At 41.7% G+C, this 16,573-nt stretch overlaps 1 protein-coding gene across 1 annotated transcript in view; it reads right to left on the reverse strand.

Annotated features, from left to right (window-relative positions):
• Positions 1-14,765, reverse strand: part of Crkl (CRK like proto-oncogene, adaptor protein) — a 32,817-nt gene extending 18,052 nt beyond the window's left edge. The window contains exons 1-2 of the mRNA XM_076862574.1: positions 13,950-14,765; positions 1,860-2,325 (exon numbers count right to left, since the gene is read on the reverse strand). Coding sequence (XP_076718689.1) covers positions 1,860-2,325; positions 13,950-14,260 — 777 coding nt within the window. The 5' untranslated portion in view covers positions 14,261-14,765. The remainder of the gene's footprint in view (positions 1-1,859; positions 2,326-13,949) is intronic.
• Positions 14,766-16,573: the final 1,808 nt, after the last annotated feature.

A 16,573-nucleotide genomic window follows, 5' to 3' on the forward strand; every position in this document is an offset into this window, starting at 1 on the left:
TAATTTGCATTTTATAGGTAAAGGCAGAGAAGCTCAGGGATGTAAAGATCTCTCCCAGGTAAACAATATATGAAAGACCTGGGAATTCTGACATCTAACCTCCCCTCACCCTTTCTGTTTTTTTGTGGTACTGAGCACTGAACCCAGAGGCGTTCTATCACTGACTGATCTGCATCTATATCCCCAGTCCCTTTTTTACTTTGAGACAGGGTTTTGCTAAGTTTACCAGGCTGGCCTCCAACTTGGAATCTTCCTGCTTTAGCCTCTAGAGTTGCTGGGATTACAGGCATGTGTCACTGCTGCGGCAGTCTTTTTTATCATCTTTTAATCTTTTTGATACTGGAGAGTGAACAGAGGGCACTTTACCACTGAGCTATATCCCCACCCCTATTTATTTTGTATTCTGAAACAGGGCTTCACTAAGTTGCTGAGACTAGCCTCAACTTTTTGACTCTCCTATCTCAGCCTCCCAAATCACTGGGTTTATAGGCATATGCCACCACGCCCAGCTAGAAGTCTTTTTGAAAAGGTAGTTAATGTGGGCTGGGAGTGTACTCAGTAGTGGACTACTTGTTGTGTGAGGCCCTGGACTCAGCCCCCAGCACCATAAATAAGCAAAATAAATAGCAGTTAATATTTACTTAGAAAATGACTCAGTAATTAAAATGTTCAAGTTCTATTTCCTGCTATAAATTACAAAATCTTTAACAAGCAATAAATATTTAGGACTCACATATTTTGTTTGGTTTTTACAGTGCTGGGGATTGAAGCCCCTAACACAGGCTAGGCAAGTACTCTTATCACTGAGCTACATCCCCAGCCTGAAGAATGATATATTTTTAAACATTCCTCTGCCTAACTGAAGATAGAATCAAAGATATTTATTAATATTTCTCAACTAATCACATGTTAGAAAATCTTTTCTGTACTGGGGATTGAACCAGGGGTGCTTTACCACTAAGCTAAGTTCCCAGCCTTTTATTTTTTTATTTTGCAAAAGGGTCTCACTAAGTTGCTTAGAGCCTTGCTAAATTGCTGAGGCTGGCCTTGAACTGGCAATCCTCCTGCTTCAGTATTCCAAATCACTGAGATTACAGGGGTATACCATGGCATCCAGCCAAATGTTAGAAATATTGATCCAACCAAGTGGCTATGTATCTGTATACTGATTTTGCTCTAGGTAATGGGGGTCTATCTAATTATCAAATTTCCTTAATGCAAAGAAAACCAACTACTGTGAGACTAAATCTATAAAGCTTGGGGAACAGAAAAAAAAAGCAAGTAGGTTAAGAATCTGGGAGAAACAAGGAACAGGAAACAAGAATCTGGGAGAAACACTAACCATGCATCTTCCAGAATCACCCAGTTCTTTAATTCTCATGAATATAATCTTAAATGAGCAGAGGTGGCATATGCCTGTAATTCCAGGGGCTCAGGAGGCTGAGGCAGGAGGATCAGTGAGTTCAAATCCAGCCTTCGCAAAAACCAGGCACTAAGCAACTCAGTGAACCCTGTCTCTAAATAAAATATAAAAAATGGCTGGGGATATGGCTTAGTGGTTGAGTTTCCCGAAGTTCAATCCCAGATTCCAAAAAAAAAAAAAAAAAAAAAGAATCTAAATTAAACCAGGGGCAGTGGCGCATGTCTATAATCCCAGTGACTCAGGAGGCTGAGGCAAGAGGACTGCAAATTCAAAGCCAGCAATTTAGCAAGACCCTATCTCAAAATTAAAATAAAATGGGCTGGATATGGCTCAGTGGTTAAGCACCCATCTGGATTTTAATCCCTAGTACCAAAAAAAAAAAAAAAAAAAAACCCAATGTCAAAAGACCCATAAGATCAAACTTAATATATTTTACCTCTAGTGCCAAAGCAGTCTTGTCATAAGCACAGGGTACTCTTTTCTGGATTGCTTTTGCAAAGACAGGTCCATTCTGTGTGGATGGCAAAGGGTTGATCGCTGCCCCAGAAGTACTGGAAACTGCAGGTAGAGGAGTTGTGGTCTGAGGTTGAGCATATGCATGAGCAGGTTCTGGGATGCCATAACTGTTGGAATTCCTATTTCCATGCTTTCCATGTGGTGAGGATCTCACGAGCTTTTCAACATAGGGGACAGGAATCATCCCAACCCGGCCATCCTTGTTCCGGGCACTCCACCACTGTTCTTCAGGCTTTTCTATTATCACCAGGATCTCACCCTTTTTAAAGGGCAGGTCTTCGGCATCATTCCCAGGAAAATCATATAGAGTTCGTACATATTCCAGATTTTCTTCTGTTGTAGGCAGGTTGGGTGCTGAGACAGATCCCATTGGCGGGCTTGGATACCTTGAGAGAGAGAGAAAGAGAGAGAGAGAGAAAATCACTGTAGACAAAAATCTTACTCTATACTAGCGTCTGTCAAATTTAATAAGCCACTCTTCTCCGTAATGAGTAATTCCCTCTCTAAAGTCACAGTAGTTAAGAAGGTTCTGTTATATTGTACTTTCTACAGTCTTTATTGTAGTGAAAGTTAATATCCTGAATATGGCTTTTCAAATTACATGTCATAAGCATACACATACAAACTCTATTTCATAAGAACCTTTTGTTCACATCATGTATAACCACAAGAATGGGATCCTAATTAGAATAAGTTATACTCCATGTATGTGTAATTATGTAAAAATATACTTCACTGTCACAACCATCACATACTCTTCCTCCCAGTCCTAATCTAATGGCTCACATCCTGCACACTTCCCTGGACACACAAAAAGATGATGACAAAGGCCTCTGTCTCAGAAAAGGGCTTATATGCTTTTCAAATTAAAAAAAGTAAGCTACACATCCCATCTTGTAGAAGAATTATCACCTAGCCGGGCATGGTAGCATATGCCTGTAATTCCAGTGGCTCGGGAGGCTGAGGCAGGAGGACTGCGAGTTCAAAACCAGCCTCAGCAAAAGCAAGGACCTAAGCAGCTCAGGGGCTGAGTACCTGAGTTCAATCCCCAAAACAAAACAAAAAAGGAATTATCACCTAATCTTTATTTATTTATTTATTTATTTTTAGAGAGGGAGAGAGAGAATTTTTTTTAAGTATTTTCTTTTTTTTTTAAAGAGAGAGTGGGGGGGAACAGAGAGAGAGAATTTTTTAATATTTAATTTTTAGTTCTTGGCGGACACAACATCTTTGTATGTGGTGCTGAGGATCGAACCCGGGCCACACGCATGCCAGGCGAGCCCACTACAGCTTGAGCCACATCCCCAGCCCCTAATCTTTATATTTTAAAAATATTTTTTAGTTGTAGATGGACACAATACCTTTATTTTGTTTATTTAATTTTTTTTTTTTTTTAAATGTGGTGCTGGGGATTGAACCCACTGCCTCAAACGCATGCTAGGTAAGTGCTCTATCACTGAGCCACAACCCCAGCCCATCATCTAATCTTTAAAATGAACACCTGTGCCAGGTGTGGTGGCCCATGCCTATAGTCCCAGCTACATGGGAGTCTGAGACAGGAGGATCACTTCAGCTCAGAAATCTGACCAGGCTGGTCAACATAGTGAAAACCTGACACAAACAACAAAACAAAACAAAATGAACACCTTTGAAAGTTTCACTGCAAAACTCACAAGCCAAGAACTCTTAGGTAAGCATTAGTCCACAAGCACCACCACCTTTACTTGGCTTACAGATTCAACATGTATATATTTGCTGAATGCCTTGTAGAAAGCACTCCCAGAGTCAGCTACAAAAGCAAAGTACCAGCTGGGGATGTAGTTCAGTGCCAAGAGTGCAACCACAGTTTGATCACCAGCACTGTCCATCCTTCCCCTCAAAGAGAGGGTCATGGAAAGGAGAGGCAAGAGAGAGAAACAAACCTGTAGTTTCTGCCCCAAGGGAACTTAATTATCCTTCCCATCTTCTCTGTTCCCAAACTCCAACTGGCCCAGTTTATAGCTTTCTTAAAATAGAGTTCTGTATATACCTGTGGTTTATCTGCCTAATATCACAGCACAGATATCTCCACACATTTCTGGTCTTCATCATGCTCACATTCCATTCTGTGGGCCTACTCAATGAAGCATCCAAGAGTATTTAGTTTTCCTAATTCTCCCTATTTAACCTAAATGTTACAAACCCTTTTGTACATTATTTTATTCTTTCTTTCCTTTTATTTCTTTTTTTAATATTTATTTTTTTAGGTATAGATGGACACAACACAATGCCTGTATTTTTATGTGGTGCTGAGGATTGAACCCAGGTCCTACCCATACTAGGCGAGCGCTCTACCACTGAGCCACAATCCTAGCCCCCTATTTCTCTTTTTTGGTACTGAGGATCAAACCCACACAGCCTCAGGCATGCTAACCAGGCAGTCTGCCACTGAACTATACCCCCAGTGCTGGGCATTAGTTTCCCTATACCTTTTGTAAATCCCAGATTCTGGAAACTCAAATTACCAGATTAAATAAGAACAGTTGTAGACATGATGGAACATGCCTATAAGTCCCAGCAAATTGGGAGGCTGAGGCAGAGAATCCCTTAGCAACTCAGTGAGACACTGTCCCAAAATAAAAAATTAAAAAGACTGGGGGATGTGGCTCAAATTACACGTCATGTGTGTGCGCGCGCGCGCACACACACACACACACACACACACACACGCTGTTATAACCTTTTATTCACATCATGTACAACCACCTTTGGGTTCAATCCCCAGTTTGGTACATAATGCCACACTCTTTCCAAAAAAGTGGCCTTGACAATGTGCAAAACTTACATATTTATTTATTTATTTTTGTAGATGTACAGAATGCCTTTATTTTATTTATTTTTACATGGTGCTGAGGATTGAACCCAGTGCCTCACGCATGCCAGGCAAGCACTCTGCCACTGAGCTACAGCCTCAGCACCCAAAACCTACATCATTCTTTAATGCAAAAACTAGTTTTACAAGCACCTCAAAGGCCTTGTTTCTTTTATTCAAGGGTCCACTACTTAATATCAGTCCATGCAAAAAATGGATAGCACAAGTAGTAGCAGTAGCAATAGTAAAAAGAGTTAATATTTATTATCTTTGCCAGGCACTATTTGCAGCCTTTGAAGACATTAAATTATTTGATCCTTGCAGCAATCCTGGGAGATAGATCTTTTTTTTTTTTTTTTTTTTTGGTACTGGGGATTGAACTCAGGGGAACGTGACCACTAAGCAACATCCCCAGCCCTATTTTGTATTTTATTTGGAGACAGGGTCTCCTGAGTTGTTTAGTGCCTCACCGTTACTGAAGCTGGCTTTGAACTCATGATCCACCTGCCTCAGTCTCCCGGCCCTGTTATCCCCATTTTACCGATGAGGAAGCCAAAGCAGAGGTTAGATTTGGACCCAGGCAGTCTGATTCTAGAGTCCTCATTCTTTTTTTTTTTTAGTTATAGATGGACACAATACTTTTGTATTTTTATGTGGTGCTAAGGATAGGACCAAGTGCCTCACATGTACAAGGCAAGCGCTCTACCACTACCATCAGTGGTAGTCCCTAGAGTCCTCACTCCTAATCAAACTACTACTACATCTTCTTCCTCTTCTTCTTCTTCTTTTTTAAAAAATATTTTAGTTGTAGATGGACATAATACCTTTTTTTTAATGTGGTGGTGAGAGTTGAACCCAGTGCCTCACATGTGCTGGGCAAGTGCTCTACCACTGAGCTACAATCCCAGCCTGACAAACTACTTCTTTCAGGTGCATGAGAATTTATGCCATAATGTATGTGAAATACTCCCAACAATTCCTAACTAGCGCATATACAGGCACACCCAGAAAGCATATCCCTCTTCCTATTTCAAGAGCCACAAAGTCTGTGAAATTTGTTGAGTATCACAGATTTCAGACAATTTACTACAGGAACAATTAGCTCTATCTCAGAACTTATCCAAGGGTATTTTATTATAATTAATTTGTACAGGTAGAAATAGTTCAGACTGCAGATGTAGCTTAGAGGTAAAAGTGCTTGCCTAGCAAGCACGAGGTCTTAGGTTCAATCCCCAGCACTGTCAACAACAAAGCAAAAACCCCACAAAAACAGTTCTATGAGCAGGGCACAATGGTGCATGCGTATAATCTCAGGGACTCAGGAGGCTGAGGTAAAAATATAAGTTTGAGGCCAGCCTCAACAACTTAGTGAGGACCTAAGCAATTTGGTTATATCCTTTCTCAAAATAAAAAGTAAAAAGATGTAACTCAGCCTCCCGGACCCCAAAAAAGAAGTTCTAAACATAGATCAATATTACAGCTTCAGTGGGGACTAATCAACTAATAAAATCTATTTGCCTAGTTATTCACTGGTCCTACTACATGCTGACTTGAAACCAAGTCTTGATCTCAAAAGACAATTTAGTGCCGTGCACAGTAGCACATGCCTATCATCAATCCCAGCAACTCCAAAGACTGAGGCAAGAGTATCACAAGTTCAAAGCCGGCCTCAGCAACTAAGTGAGCTCCTATCTCAAAATAAAAAGGGCTGAGGATGTAGCTCAGTGGTAAAGTTCCCATGGGTTCAATCTTTAGTACTAGAAAAGCACCTAGGATATCATGATAGAAGTCAACAGAATCCAGGGGTCCTCAAGTTTTTTGCTAAGGGCCAGGAAAACCAAGGAAGGAGGTGATGCACAAAAAAGACTAGCCCCACCCTAAAGTTGAAAGTCATTGAAGAGGGAATTATGTATTTAGTTCTGCATTAGAAATAAACCTGAGTCTCAAAGGTTCAAATGTTCCTTTCTCGGTCCCCCTACAGACCACAAAGCACACTGCTGTTTCTCACAGGCACAGAGCAAGAGCTCTGCTGGCCCAGGCTTTTTAAAGGTCGAAAAACTTCTGTGAAAGACCATATGGTACATATTCTGGGCTCTGCAGACTATGTGTGTCCTTGCCACATATTCTTTTTCTTTTTAAATAATCCTTTAAAAAAAATAGGGGCTGGAGTTGGGCTCAGTGGTGGAGCGCTTGCCTAGCATGTGAAAAGCACTGGGTTCGATTCTCAGCACCATATATAAATAAAGGTCCATTGACAACTAAAAAGTATTAAAAATAATAACCACTGGGTGTGGTGGCACACGCTTGTAATTCCAGTGCCCAGAAGGCTGAGGCAGAAGAATTGAAAGTTTGAGTTCAGCCTGAGCAATTTTGCAAGACCCTTTCTCAAAATAAGGAATAAAAAGGGCCGGGGATGTTGCTCAGTGGTAGAGCACTTGTCTTGTGTGTACAAGCACTGGGTTTGATTCCAGCACTGCAAATAAATAAATTTAAAAAGGGCTTGAGGACATAGTTCAGTGGTAAAGTTAGGATCCAATCCTCAGTATACCAAAAGGAATACACAGGCTGGGTGTGGTGATACTTGTCTATAATCCCAGCAACTCTGGAGGCTGAGGAAGGAGGATCACAAGTTCAAAGCTAGCCTCAGCAACTTAGTGAGAGAGACTGTCTCCAAACAAAAAATAAAGAAAAGGACTGAGGATGTTGCTCAGTGGTTAAGTACCCATGAGTTCAATCCCTGGAACCAAAAAAAAAAAAAAAAAAAGGAATATATGGGTGATAAAGATATTTTATTACACACATACATTCTTTATAAAAAAATTTTTTAGGGCTGGGGATGTGGCTCAAGCGGTAGCGCGCTCGCCTGGCATGCGTGCGGCCCAGGTTCGATCCTCAGCACCACGTACAAACAAAGATGTTGTATCCGCCGATAACTAAAAAATAAATATTAAAAATTCTCTCTCTCTCTCTCTCCTCTCTCACTCTCTCTTAAAAAAAAATTTTTTTTAAAACTATGATGGGTTGGGGATGTGGCTCAAGCGGTAGCGCGCTCGCCTGGCATGCGTGCAGCCCAGGTTCGATCCTCAGCACCACATACAAAGATGTGTCCTCCGAAAACTAAAAAATAACTATTAAAAAAAAATTTCTCTCTCCCTCTCTCAAAATAAATAAATAAAATAAAGGTATAAAAAATAAAATAAATTTAAAAAAAACTATGATGGACCTTTATTTCATTCATTTAATTATATGTGGTGCTGAGAATGGAACCCAGTGCCCCACACATGCTAGGCAAGTGTTCTACTACTGAACCACAACCCCAGCCCCACACATACATTCTTGTATGTACAAAATATTTCACAGTAAAAAAAACCCTGGAGGGCTGGGGATGTAGCTCAGTTGGCAAAGTGCTTACCTTGCATGTAAAAGGCCCTGGGTTCAATCCCCAGCAACACCACCGGAAAAAAACAAAAAAACCTCGAAAACACTTGGTAGAAGAATCAATTCCAAAAAGGCTAACTATCTCTTTAATTAATTGCTTTAGGTAATCATTCTTTACCATTCATTGGAATTTATCTTTAAAAAAATTTTTTTTTGATGCTAGGAAATGAATGCAGGGTCTCTCACATTCTAGCTAAGTACATACTCTATCACTGAGCTATACCCCCAGCTACCTCAGTGGCATTTAATACCCTGCTCCCCTCCATTCCTTCCTAGAGCATTCAAGGCCACTAGTAATAACTGTCCACCACCTTTCACAGTTCCTCCTCCTCAGCTCATTCCCAAATCTATCTATTCAGTCCCCATTGCTAAATAATATCTGGCTCTGTGTAGGCTCCTCAAGAAAAATCTTCCTACTGGAAACAATCAATCCCCTCACTCTAATCCTTTCTCTACTCTCAAAGGCACCACTACTCAATTCTCTCTGAAGTCATACTATTCTTCTCTTACCTTCTATGTACACTATCCCAGAAAGGCTGTCGGTACCACTTTTACATTCCCAGGACAGTTGATCTCAGTTCAGCTTCTCATGGACCCTCTCTGATAACAGCCCTTAATTAGCCCCATCCGCTAGACAGTCTCCTACCCATCCTACCCATCGCCAAACCATAGAAGTTTCTAAAAAGTAAAACCGATCCTCAGTGGGGGCACACGGGCACACACATATATACGCACACACCAAAAAAAAAAAAACAAACAGTAAAGCTGATCATGACAAATTATTTTTAGAAACTTAGATGTTCTCACTGTTAAATTTATTTACAAGGCACAGGAGACCCTTTATGAGTTAAGCTTTATCTTTCCTGCCTAGTGTCCATCACTCACATTAATTACAACTCTATGCCTTTCCCAGCAGGCACTGCTGCAACTCTTCCACCTCATATACTTGGTTCTCATTTTTAAGAATTAGTTGAAAGAGTACCTCCTCTTTCAAGTCTTTTCTGACCCCTTATGCAAAGCTGACCTCCCTCCTATGGCATTCTATTTCAATTTTTCGATAGACATAGCTTCTCAAAGTCAAAAACCATGGTTTACTCCCATATGCATTGAGTGTAGTTTTGGGCTCTCTCTTTTCTTCTGAGATTACAAAAGCTCAGGGCACTCCAAATACTTAACTTTAGTTTGTTAAACATAAAAGGAGAAACATTATGTGCCACATGGTACACTTTCCAAGCCTCTTCATCTCCTTATTCTTGCATGCTATTTTCACATGCTTAACTATCATTCCAGGCAAGCTGACTAGACTGGTGGCCCTAACTTTACTTACCAGAAAAACAAAAATACTTTAGTCTTAAGAATACTTGTAAATAATCTAGTCCAACAGTTCAGATCAAAGTTAATAATATAAATATATATATGGGCTGGGGTTGTGGCTCAGTGGTATGGCATTTGCCCTGCATGCCTGGGGCACTGGGTTCAATCCTCAGCACCACATAAATAAATAAAGGTACTGTGTCCATCTACAACTAAAAAAATTACATATATATGTGTGTATGTTTGTGTGTATATACACATACACACATATATTTATATTTTTTTGGAGACTGGGTGTATGCCTAGGCTAGTCTCCAACCCCTATATTCAAAGTGATCCTCCTGCCTCAGCCTTCCATGTACTGAAACTACAGTGTTAGCCATCAGGCCCTGCTTTAAAATTGAAAACCTTTACATAAAAATTCTCTGGATTTGAATCTTAAACAAGAGAAAGTCACAAACCAAATAGCTTCAGGTACTTTACACATGAGGATCACAAGTTCAAAGCCAGCCTCAGCAACAGTAAGGTACTAAGCAATTCAATGAGACCCTGTCTCTAAATAATATACAAAATAGGACTGGGGATGTGGCTCAGTGGTTGAGTCCCAAATTCAATCCCGGGTGACAAAAACAAAACAAAACAAGATCCTTTAAGTTGTAGATGGACACAATATCTTTATTTACAAATAATTTCTAAGTGGTGCTGAGGATTGAATCCAGTGCCTCAAAAGTGAGGCAGGCACTATACCACTGAGCTACAGCCCCAGTCCAAATTCCCTGTTTTTAATGGTAAATTTTTGTCAAAATTATTTTTCTTCTAGCTTGCATTTATCTTCATTCTTTAGAACTGGAAAATTTTATAATCAAAGTAAGCTATACAAAATACACTTTCAAATTTTTAAACCAGGGGAAATGTATTTCAAACCCAAGCAATTCACCCAGAAACCTTTTGAAACATTGTTTGATTGGAAACAGACCATATTAAAAAAAACAACTAGAGCTTAGGTGAATATCAACTACAACTTAAACATAACCCTTTTTATTGAGACAGGATCTAGGTTACCTAAGCTGGCCTCCAACTCCTGGGCTCTAGTTATCCTCCTGCCTTAGCCTACCAAGCAAGAGGGACTACAGAGGTACGGCACCATGCCAGGCCCTAAACAAAATCTTAAAAATGTTGTGTGCCCAAAATGAAGGGAAAAAACAATTACCACAGGATTTCTGTTTATTAACTGATTAACCATATAAAAATCGCACTAATGTGCACAATGAGAATATTTCAGATTCATTCAAAAACAACAAAAGCTATCCAACATGACACTCTTCAGAGATTAAATAATTTAAAATATACAATAAGAATACCATAGATTAATGTAAAAAACAATTAATAAGATAAACCTTGGGGGGCTGGGGATGTGGCTCAAGCGGTAGTGCGCTCGCCTGGCATGCGTGCGGCCCAGGTTCGATCCTCAGCACCACATACAAATAAACATGTTGTGTCCGCCGAAAACTAAAAAATAAATATTAAAATTCAAAAAAAAAAGATAAACCTTGGGGCTGGGGTTCTAACCCCAGTGGCAGAGCTCCTGGCTAGCATTCCTGAAACACCCCTGCTCTAGAACAATATAAGCACAAGTCCTTAGCTTCTGACAAAGATGCTATAGTTATGAACTTGCTAAGCAAAATTAAAAAATGAACTATTAACCAAGGGACAAGAAAACTCTGACTTTAAAAAGCCTAGGTTTGGGGGTTGGGGCTGGGGCTCAGTAGTAGAGCACTCCTCTAGAGTGTGCAAGATCCCGGGGTTCGGTCCTCAGCACCACATAAAATAAATACATAAAACAAAGGTATTGTATTCAACTACAACCAAAAAATAAATATTAAAAAAAAAAAGCTCGGTTTTGATACCTGAAAAGTTTAAACTACTTAATTTATCCTGTTTGGGATATAAAGAAGCATTGCATTAAGTTTTCTATTGGCCAAGGCTCTACTAACCACTAGCTTTATTTTATTTTTTTGAGACAGTCTCTCTGGGCATGGTGGTGTACACCTGTAATTCCAGCTATTCAGAGGCAGAAGTATTCCAAGTTGCAGACCAGCCTGAGCCACTTAGTGAGATCAGTATAAAAAAAAATAAAATGGGTTGGTGATGTAGTTCAGTGGTACATCAACCCTGGGTTCCACCCCAAATACTAAAAAAAAAAAAAAAAAAAATATTAAAAAAATAAATAAATAAATGAAAAGAGAGAGGGAGATAGGGCATCTTGCAAGGTTATATTGCCCCACCTAATCTCGAAACCTCTGGGCTCAAGCTACCCTCCCACCTCAGCCATGAGTGTATACCACCTTGCACAGCTTAACCACTAGCTTTATACTAAGGCTAGCTTTATATACTAACCACTAGCTTTATACTAAATGTTAAATCTATTCCCGAATTTCAGACGTGGAAGTGGCATGTCAATAATTCAGTACGACAAAGTAAATTCAAATGGGGTCCAATTCAATCAGAATTGTGACCATCTTCAGCGTTACCAGTGAAAATGAAAAACAGCAATATGTCTGGGGCAGAAAGCATAGAATAGAGGAGAAACAAAGCCGAATTTGAAGAGGAGGATGGGGAAAAACCCTATTATTTGTGAGGACACTAAAGTAAAGTGGAATGAGGCAATAAGGAGTATCCCAGCAAAGGTACAAAAAAGGTATAAGTAGGTAAGGAAAACCAACAGGGAATGGGTGGGCAGCCTTGTAGAGCTTCACTGAAGAAGAGACAAAGAAAATTTTATCTGATATCTGAGAAGACATGTTTATGGATAATTTTGGATTTTGTGGGTAGTGGGATGCCACTGTAGCATATTCCTTTTCCTCCTTCTATAAGAGGATCAAGCCATTACTTCAGTTTTTGAAACAGCAGTATTTAGGATCTGTCACCTCAATGTAAGCACATGCCTTGCACACAGCATGGCTTAATAAAGACTTGAAATTAATTACATAATTCACTTTAACAAATTAGAGGAAGTAATTTTCTTAAATATACTACCAATCTCATTACAGTGGATCTAATATTTTCTCCAATCCCTCATACAGGAATTACACTGTGCTCAAAGTTGATAGCACCTACCAGCAGCTGTTAAGACCAAGTTTCACCAGTCAGATTCTTGGTGTCCTAGTCTTTGTTATACAGAATTTGACTTACAATCACTTTCTCCCTCCCCCCCCTTTTTTAAGTCTATTTAAATCAGTAGTTAATCTTGAAGTCTATAATACAGTCATGGCTTTCTTTTTAGTTCTTTCCCAAAGAAACAATAGGTGCTCTTAATTATAATAATTTTTAATGTTAAAGTTCAGAATAATACCTTGTTTGTGAATCTCACCCTAAAAAATCTATTTTGATCCTTTTTAATTAGATGTTTTAAGAAAGACACTGAGCAGGAAAATACCTTTTATTTTAAAATTCTAGGATGGTGACATAGCTCAGTGGTAGACCACTTACCTAGCATGTGCCAGGCCATGAATTTGATCCCCAACACCATAGAAATTAATTTAAAAAAATTTCTAGGTAATTTTTCAACTGACGTTTGGTATAAATAAAAGAATTTGTTGATAAGATACCCATTGAGGCAAATAATCAAATAAAATAACGTATTTCACTTGGAAAAAAGAAAGCCTGATGGTCAGTATCACTCTCAGTTCTTTCTTAGCTTTAAAATAGTTGTTAGGCTGTTAGACTCAATACAGGAAGTATTTATGAAATTGAACCAGTAAAAGAATAAGTGCCACTCCATCTTGGTAATTAACCAAAATGATGTTTAGCCTAGTAATGGTTCACCTTTGGGGAGGAAATACAAATTTTCCTAAAAATGTCATTGCTGAAACCAATGCACCTTTTCGTTTCTAAGTGTATAGTAAAAGAGGTGTCTGGCCCGCTTCAAACCTGGCATCAGAACATCAATAAATAGTTCTGATACTTCAGATAAAGATATTACTATCATTATTCTTGAACAATAAAGCAATTGTTTGAAAGGCTGTAGTCCATTTCTTAACCTTGTAGTTGTGAGTTCTGTTGGGGGTTCAAGAACCCTGAATGGTGTGCAAAACGTGTGTATAAGAATTTTCGGGGAGATGGGGAGAAGGCATGCATCGGCAATCTTTTTAAAGAAGTCTACGAGCCAAAACAGGGTTATTAAAAAAAAAAAAAAAAAAGGTATGCATGGGACTATGCAATCACTGTTAAATGTGTTTAAAAAGCATCCGTTCATCCAGTGACCCAGATCCTAAGATGAGCTGTTCGTTCGAAACGCCTTCTGGTTCAAAATCGATTCACCCCCGCCCCTTATATACACACTCTTTTCAACAGAGCCCATTCTCGACCCTCCTCAGCAGTCGGGCCGGTTCCCAAGCGCTCGCGTACCTGGGCGCTGGCTCGATTAAGGTGGTGGTGTCCAGGTAGTGGATCTTGTAGAACTCCAGCAATGCCGGCAAATGGTCAAACTCCTGGTCCCCGATCTTAAAACGGCGATTAGGCAAAGAGTTGATGATGTAGTGGGAGACGCGCGAGTTCTCGGATACAGACAGCACATAGTCCCCGGGGCAGGTGGAGGAGTCGCGGACTAGGAACATGCCGTGGCGCTGGCCCTGGAGCCGGGTCTGCGCCTCCTGGCGAGACACCGGTCCCATGTACCAAGCAGAGCGATCTGAGGAGTCGAACCTGGCGGAGGACATGGTGCCCGGCCGGGGTTCTGTGGCGAGTCGGGGCGGCGGCTGCTCTCGCCTGTTCTGGAAGCCTTTGCCCGGCAGAAGGCTTTGGGGCCGAGAAAGGGGCCTCTCGGCACACCTCTAGGCAAGCTTAGAGGGCCGGGCCAGCACCTGCCTCTCGGCTCCGGGCTCGCAGCATCCTCTGCCGCCGCCCGCCTGCTCCGGGGCCGCCTCACAGAAAGAGCCGGCCCAGGGAATGCAGGGCAGAGCCTGGGGTCGGGGTAGGTGAAGTCGAGCCGCAGCAGAGGCCGCCCTGGGGTTCTTGGGCTGTCTGACGTACCGGGGATGGTTCCAGTGGATCGCGACCTGGAAAGCTCCGGCTCCGCAGCCGTACGGGTCTGCACTGACACCCGCCGACCACGAAGCACCGGACTCCAGGGAGCGTGGCGCCTCCGGGACGGCTTTGCCCAGCCTGTTCCCAAGAGCCACAGCAACAAAATGGCGGACGCGGGAGAAGCAGCCGGCCACCTCCCCCTCGTCTCAGCGCACTCTGTCTGCGCACGCGCGGGACCCCGGCTCCCAGCGGCCGTCGGGGGCCCTCCCCGTGACGTCGCTCGTCATAACCAATCAGCAACACGGTTGCGGTGGCCGGGGCGTGGGCTTCTAGCACCCGCTCCCGCGTTCCGGGAGGAAGCTTAAGGAGGCGTTGACGGCGGGCACTCCCTTCCTGGGCCGCGGTGCGCCGCCGGGGGCGCTGCCGCAGAGGAGTCTCCTAGCGTTGGCAGGAAAATAGTTGGAGCCGAGCGGGAGCGGCGTTCCGAAAACCTGCTTCTGGGAACAAAGCCTAACGTGCTCGCCGAATCGCGGGCCAGGGAGGCGTGGCACTGAGGTGACCTGGCAGACCGAGTGGCCAAAGGGACATTCAAGGACGGACAGGCCTTAAAGGGCCGAGATTGCTCACGGAGGAGATGACCCCGGGAGCGAGCTGACCCCTAGATTACTGAATGGAGCGTGCTCTAGGTGGTTTAATAGTCTAAGGGACCCTGGGTGGTTAGGTGACCCAGCTGGCACAAATGGGGGATGGGGAAAGCGAAGATTGCTTTCACGAGTCTACAGCCTGGTATAACTTGTCCATTATAGGCTCTGAATCGCTGCAAGTAAAATACAAACGCCTCTGGGGAGTGGCCTGAAGGCTTCGCCTGCTCGGATTCTGCCTGCTTCCCTCAGTTAATTTCCTCCCATTCACCCTTGCTTACGCACCTCCAGCTATGCCCTCCTAACTGTCTCCTCCCTCAACCCCCAATGGAACTTAAATTTTAAGAAACCAGGTTTCTTATCTGTTTTGCACAATGCCTGGCCCTAAGTGGATGCTCAAATATTTGTTGAATGACTGAGTTGTGAAAATCATCAGGTCATTGGTGCCCGATTATTGGTAATAAACATCCCTGAATTGGACAGACAAAAAAGCATGCCCAGAAAGGGGAAGAGGCCAGAGAACCAAATCATAACTTATATCCCTCTGCCAATGAAACTTCTTTGGCCACTGACATCCCCCAGGTTCAACACATTTTAGACTGTAGGAAGATAGTTGATGTCCATTCTAGGGTAAATTAAAGGGAAATGTCAGGGTATAGTGCCTTTTTGTGAATCCACAAAGATGCTTTCATATTGTATTAATCTCAGGTGCAATTTAAATACTAAAAACATTGATGCTGACTACTGAGTTCAAGTCCTGGTTTAGTCAGTTGACTAGCTGGACGACTTGGACTAGTAACTTAAATCATTCTTTGCTTCATCTTGGCATAATAATAGCACTCACTTCCTAGGTAGAAGTAAATGTATTAAACAAGCTAATACATGAAAAGTGCTTGGAATAGTGCCTGGCACATATTAAGCATCACGTAAGAGTTTTCCACTATTATTCACTCTCTCCCTGGGCCTCTACCTCCATAGTCTTAACATGTGAGCAGATCTTTCCGTGGATGGGGAGAAAATTTTCCACTTGATTTCTAGCTCCTTTTCACAGCTAGATTTACCATTTCCTTATCACCTACTTTTTGCCCACCTTCTTGATCTGGCTTCTATCCTTGCTTTAATGAAAACTAGGCTTTTGAAGGTTGTCAGTAATCTCCATAAAAATTATCATTCTCTTTGACCTGGCCTTATGTGCTTAGAAAATCTCCTTTCTGGAAAGATTTTTTTTTTTTCAAGTTCCTGTGACACTAACATAACTTTTTTTCTATCTTTCCAAATATACCTTCTCGGTGTGTTTTGTTTTGTTGGGCAGTGCTGGAAATCCAACCTAGGGCCTCCTGTATGTCGGGCAAACAATCTACCACT

This window comes from Callospermophilus lateralis, chromosome 1 (genome assembly GCF_048772815.1).
Source record: "Callospermophilus lateralis isolate mCalLat2 chromosome 1, mCalLat2.hap1, whole genome shotgun sequence".
Taxonomy (NCBI): domain Eukaryota; kingdom Metazoa; phylum Chordata; class Mammalia; order Rodentia; family Sciuridae; genus Callospermophilus; species Callospermophilus lateralis.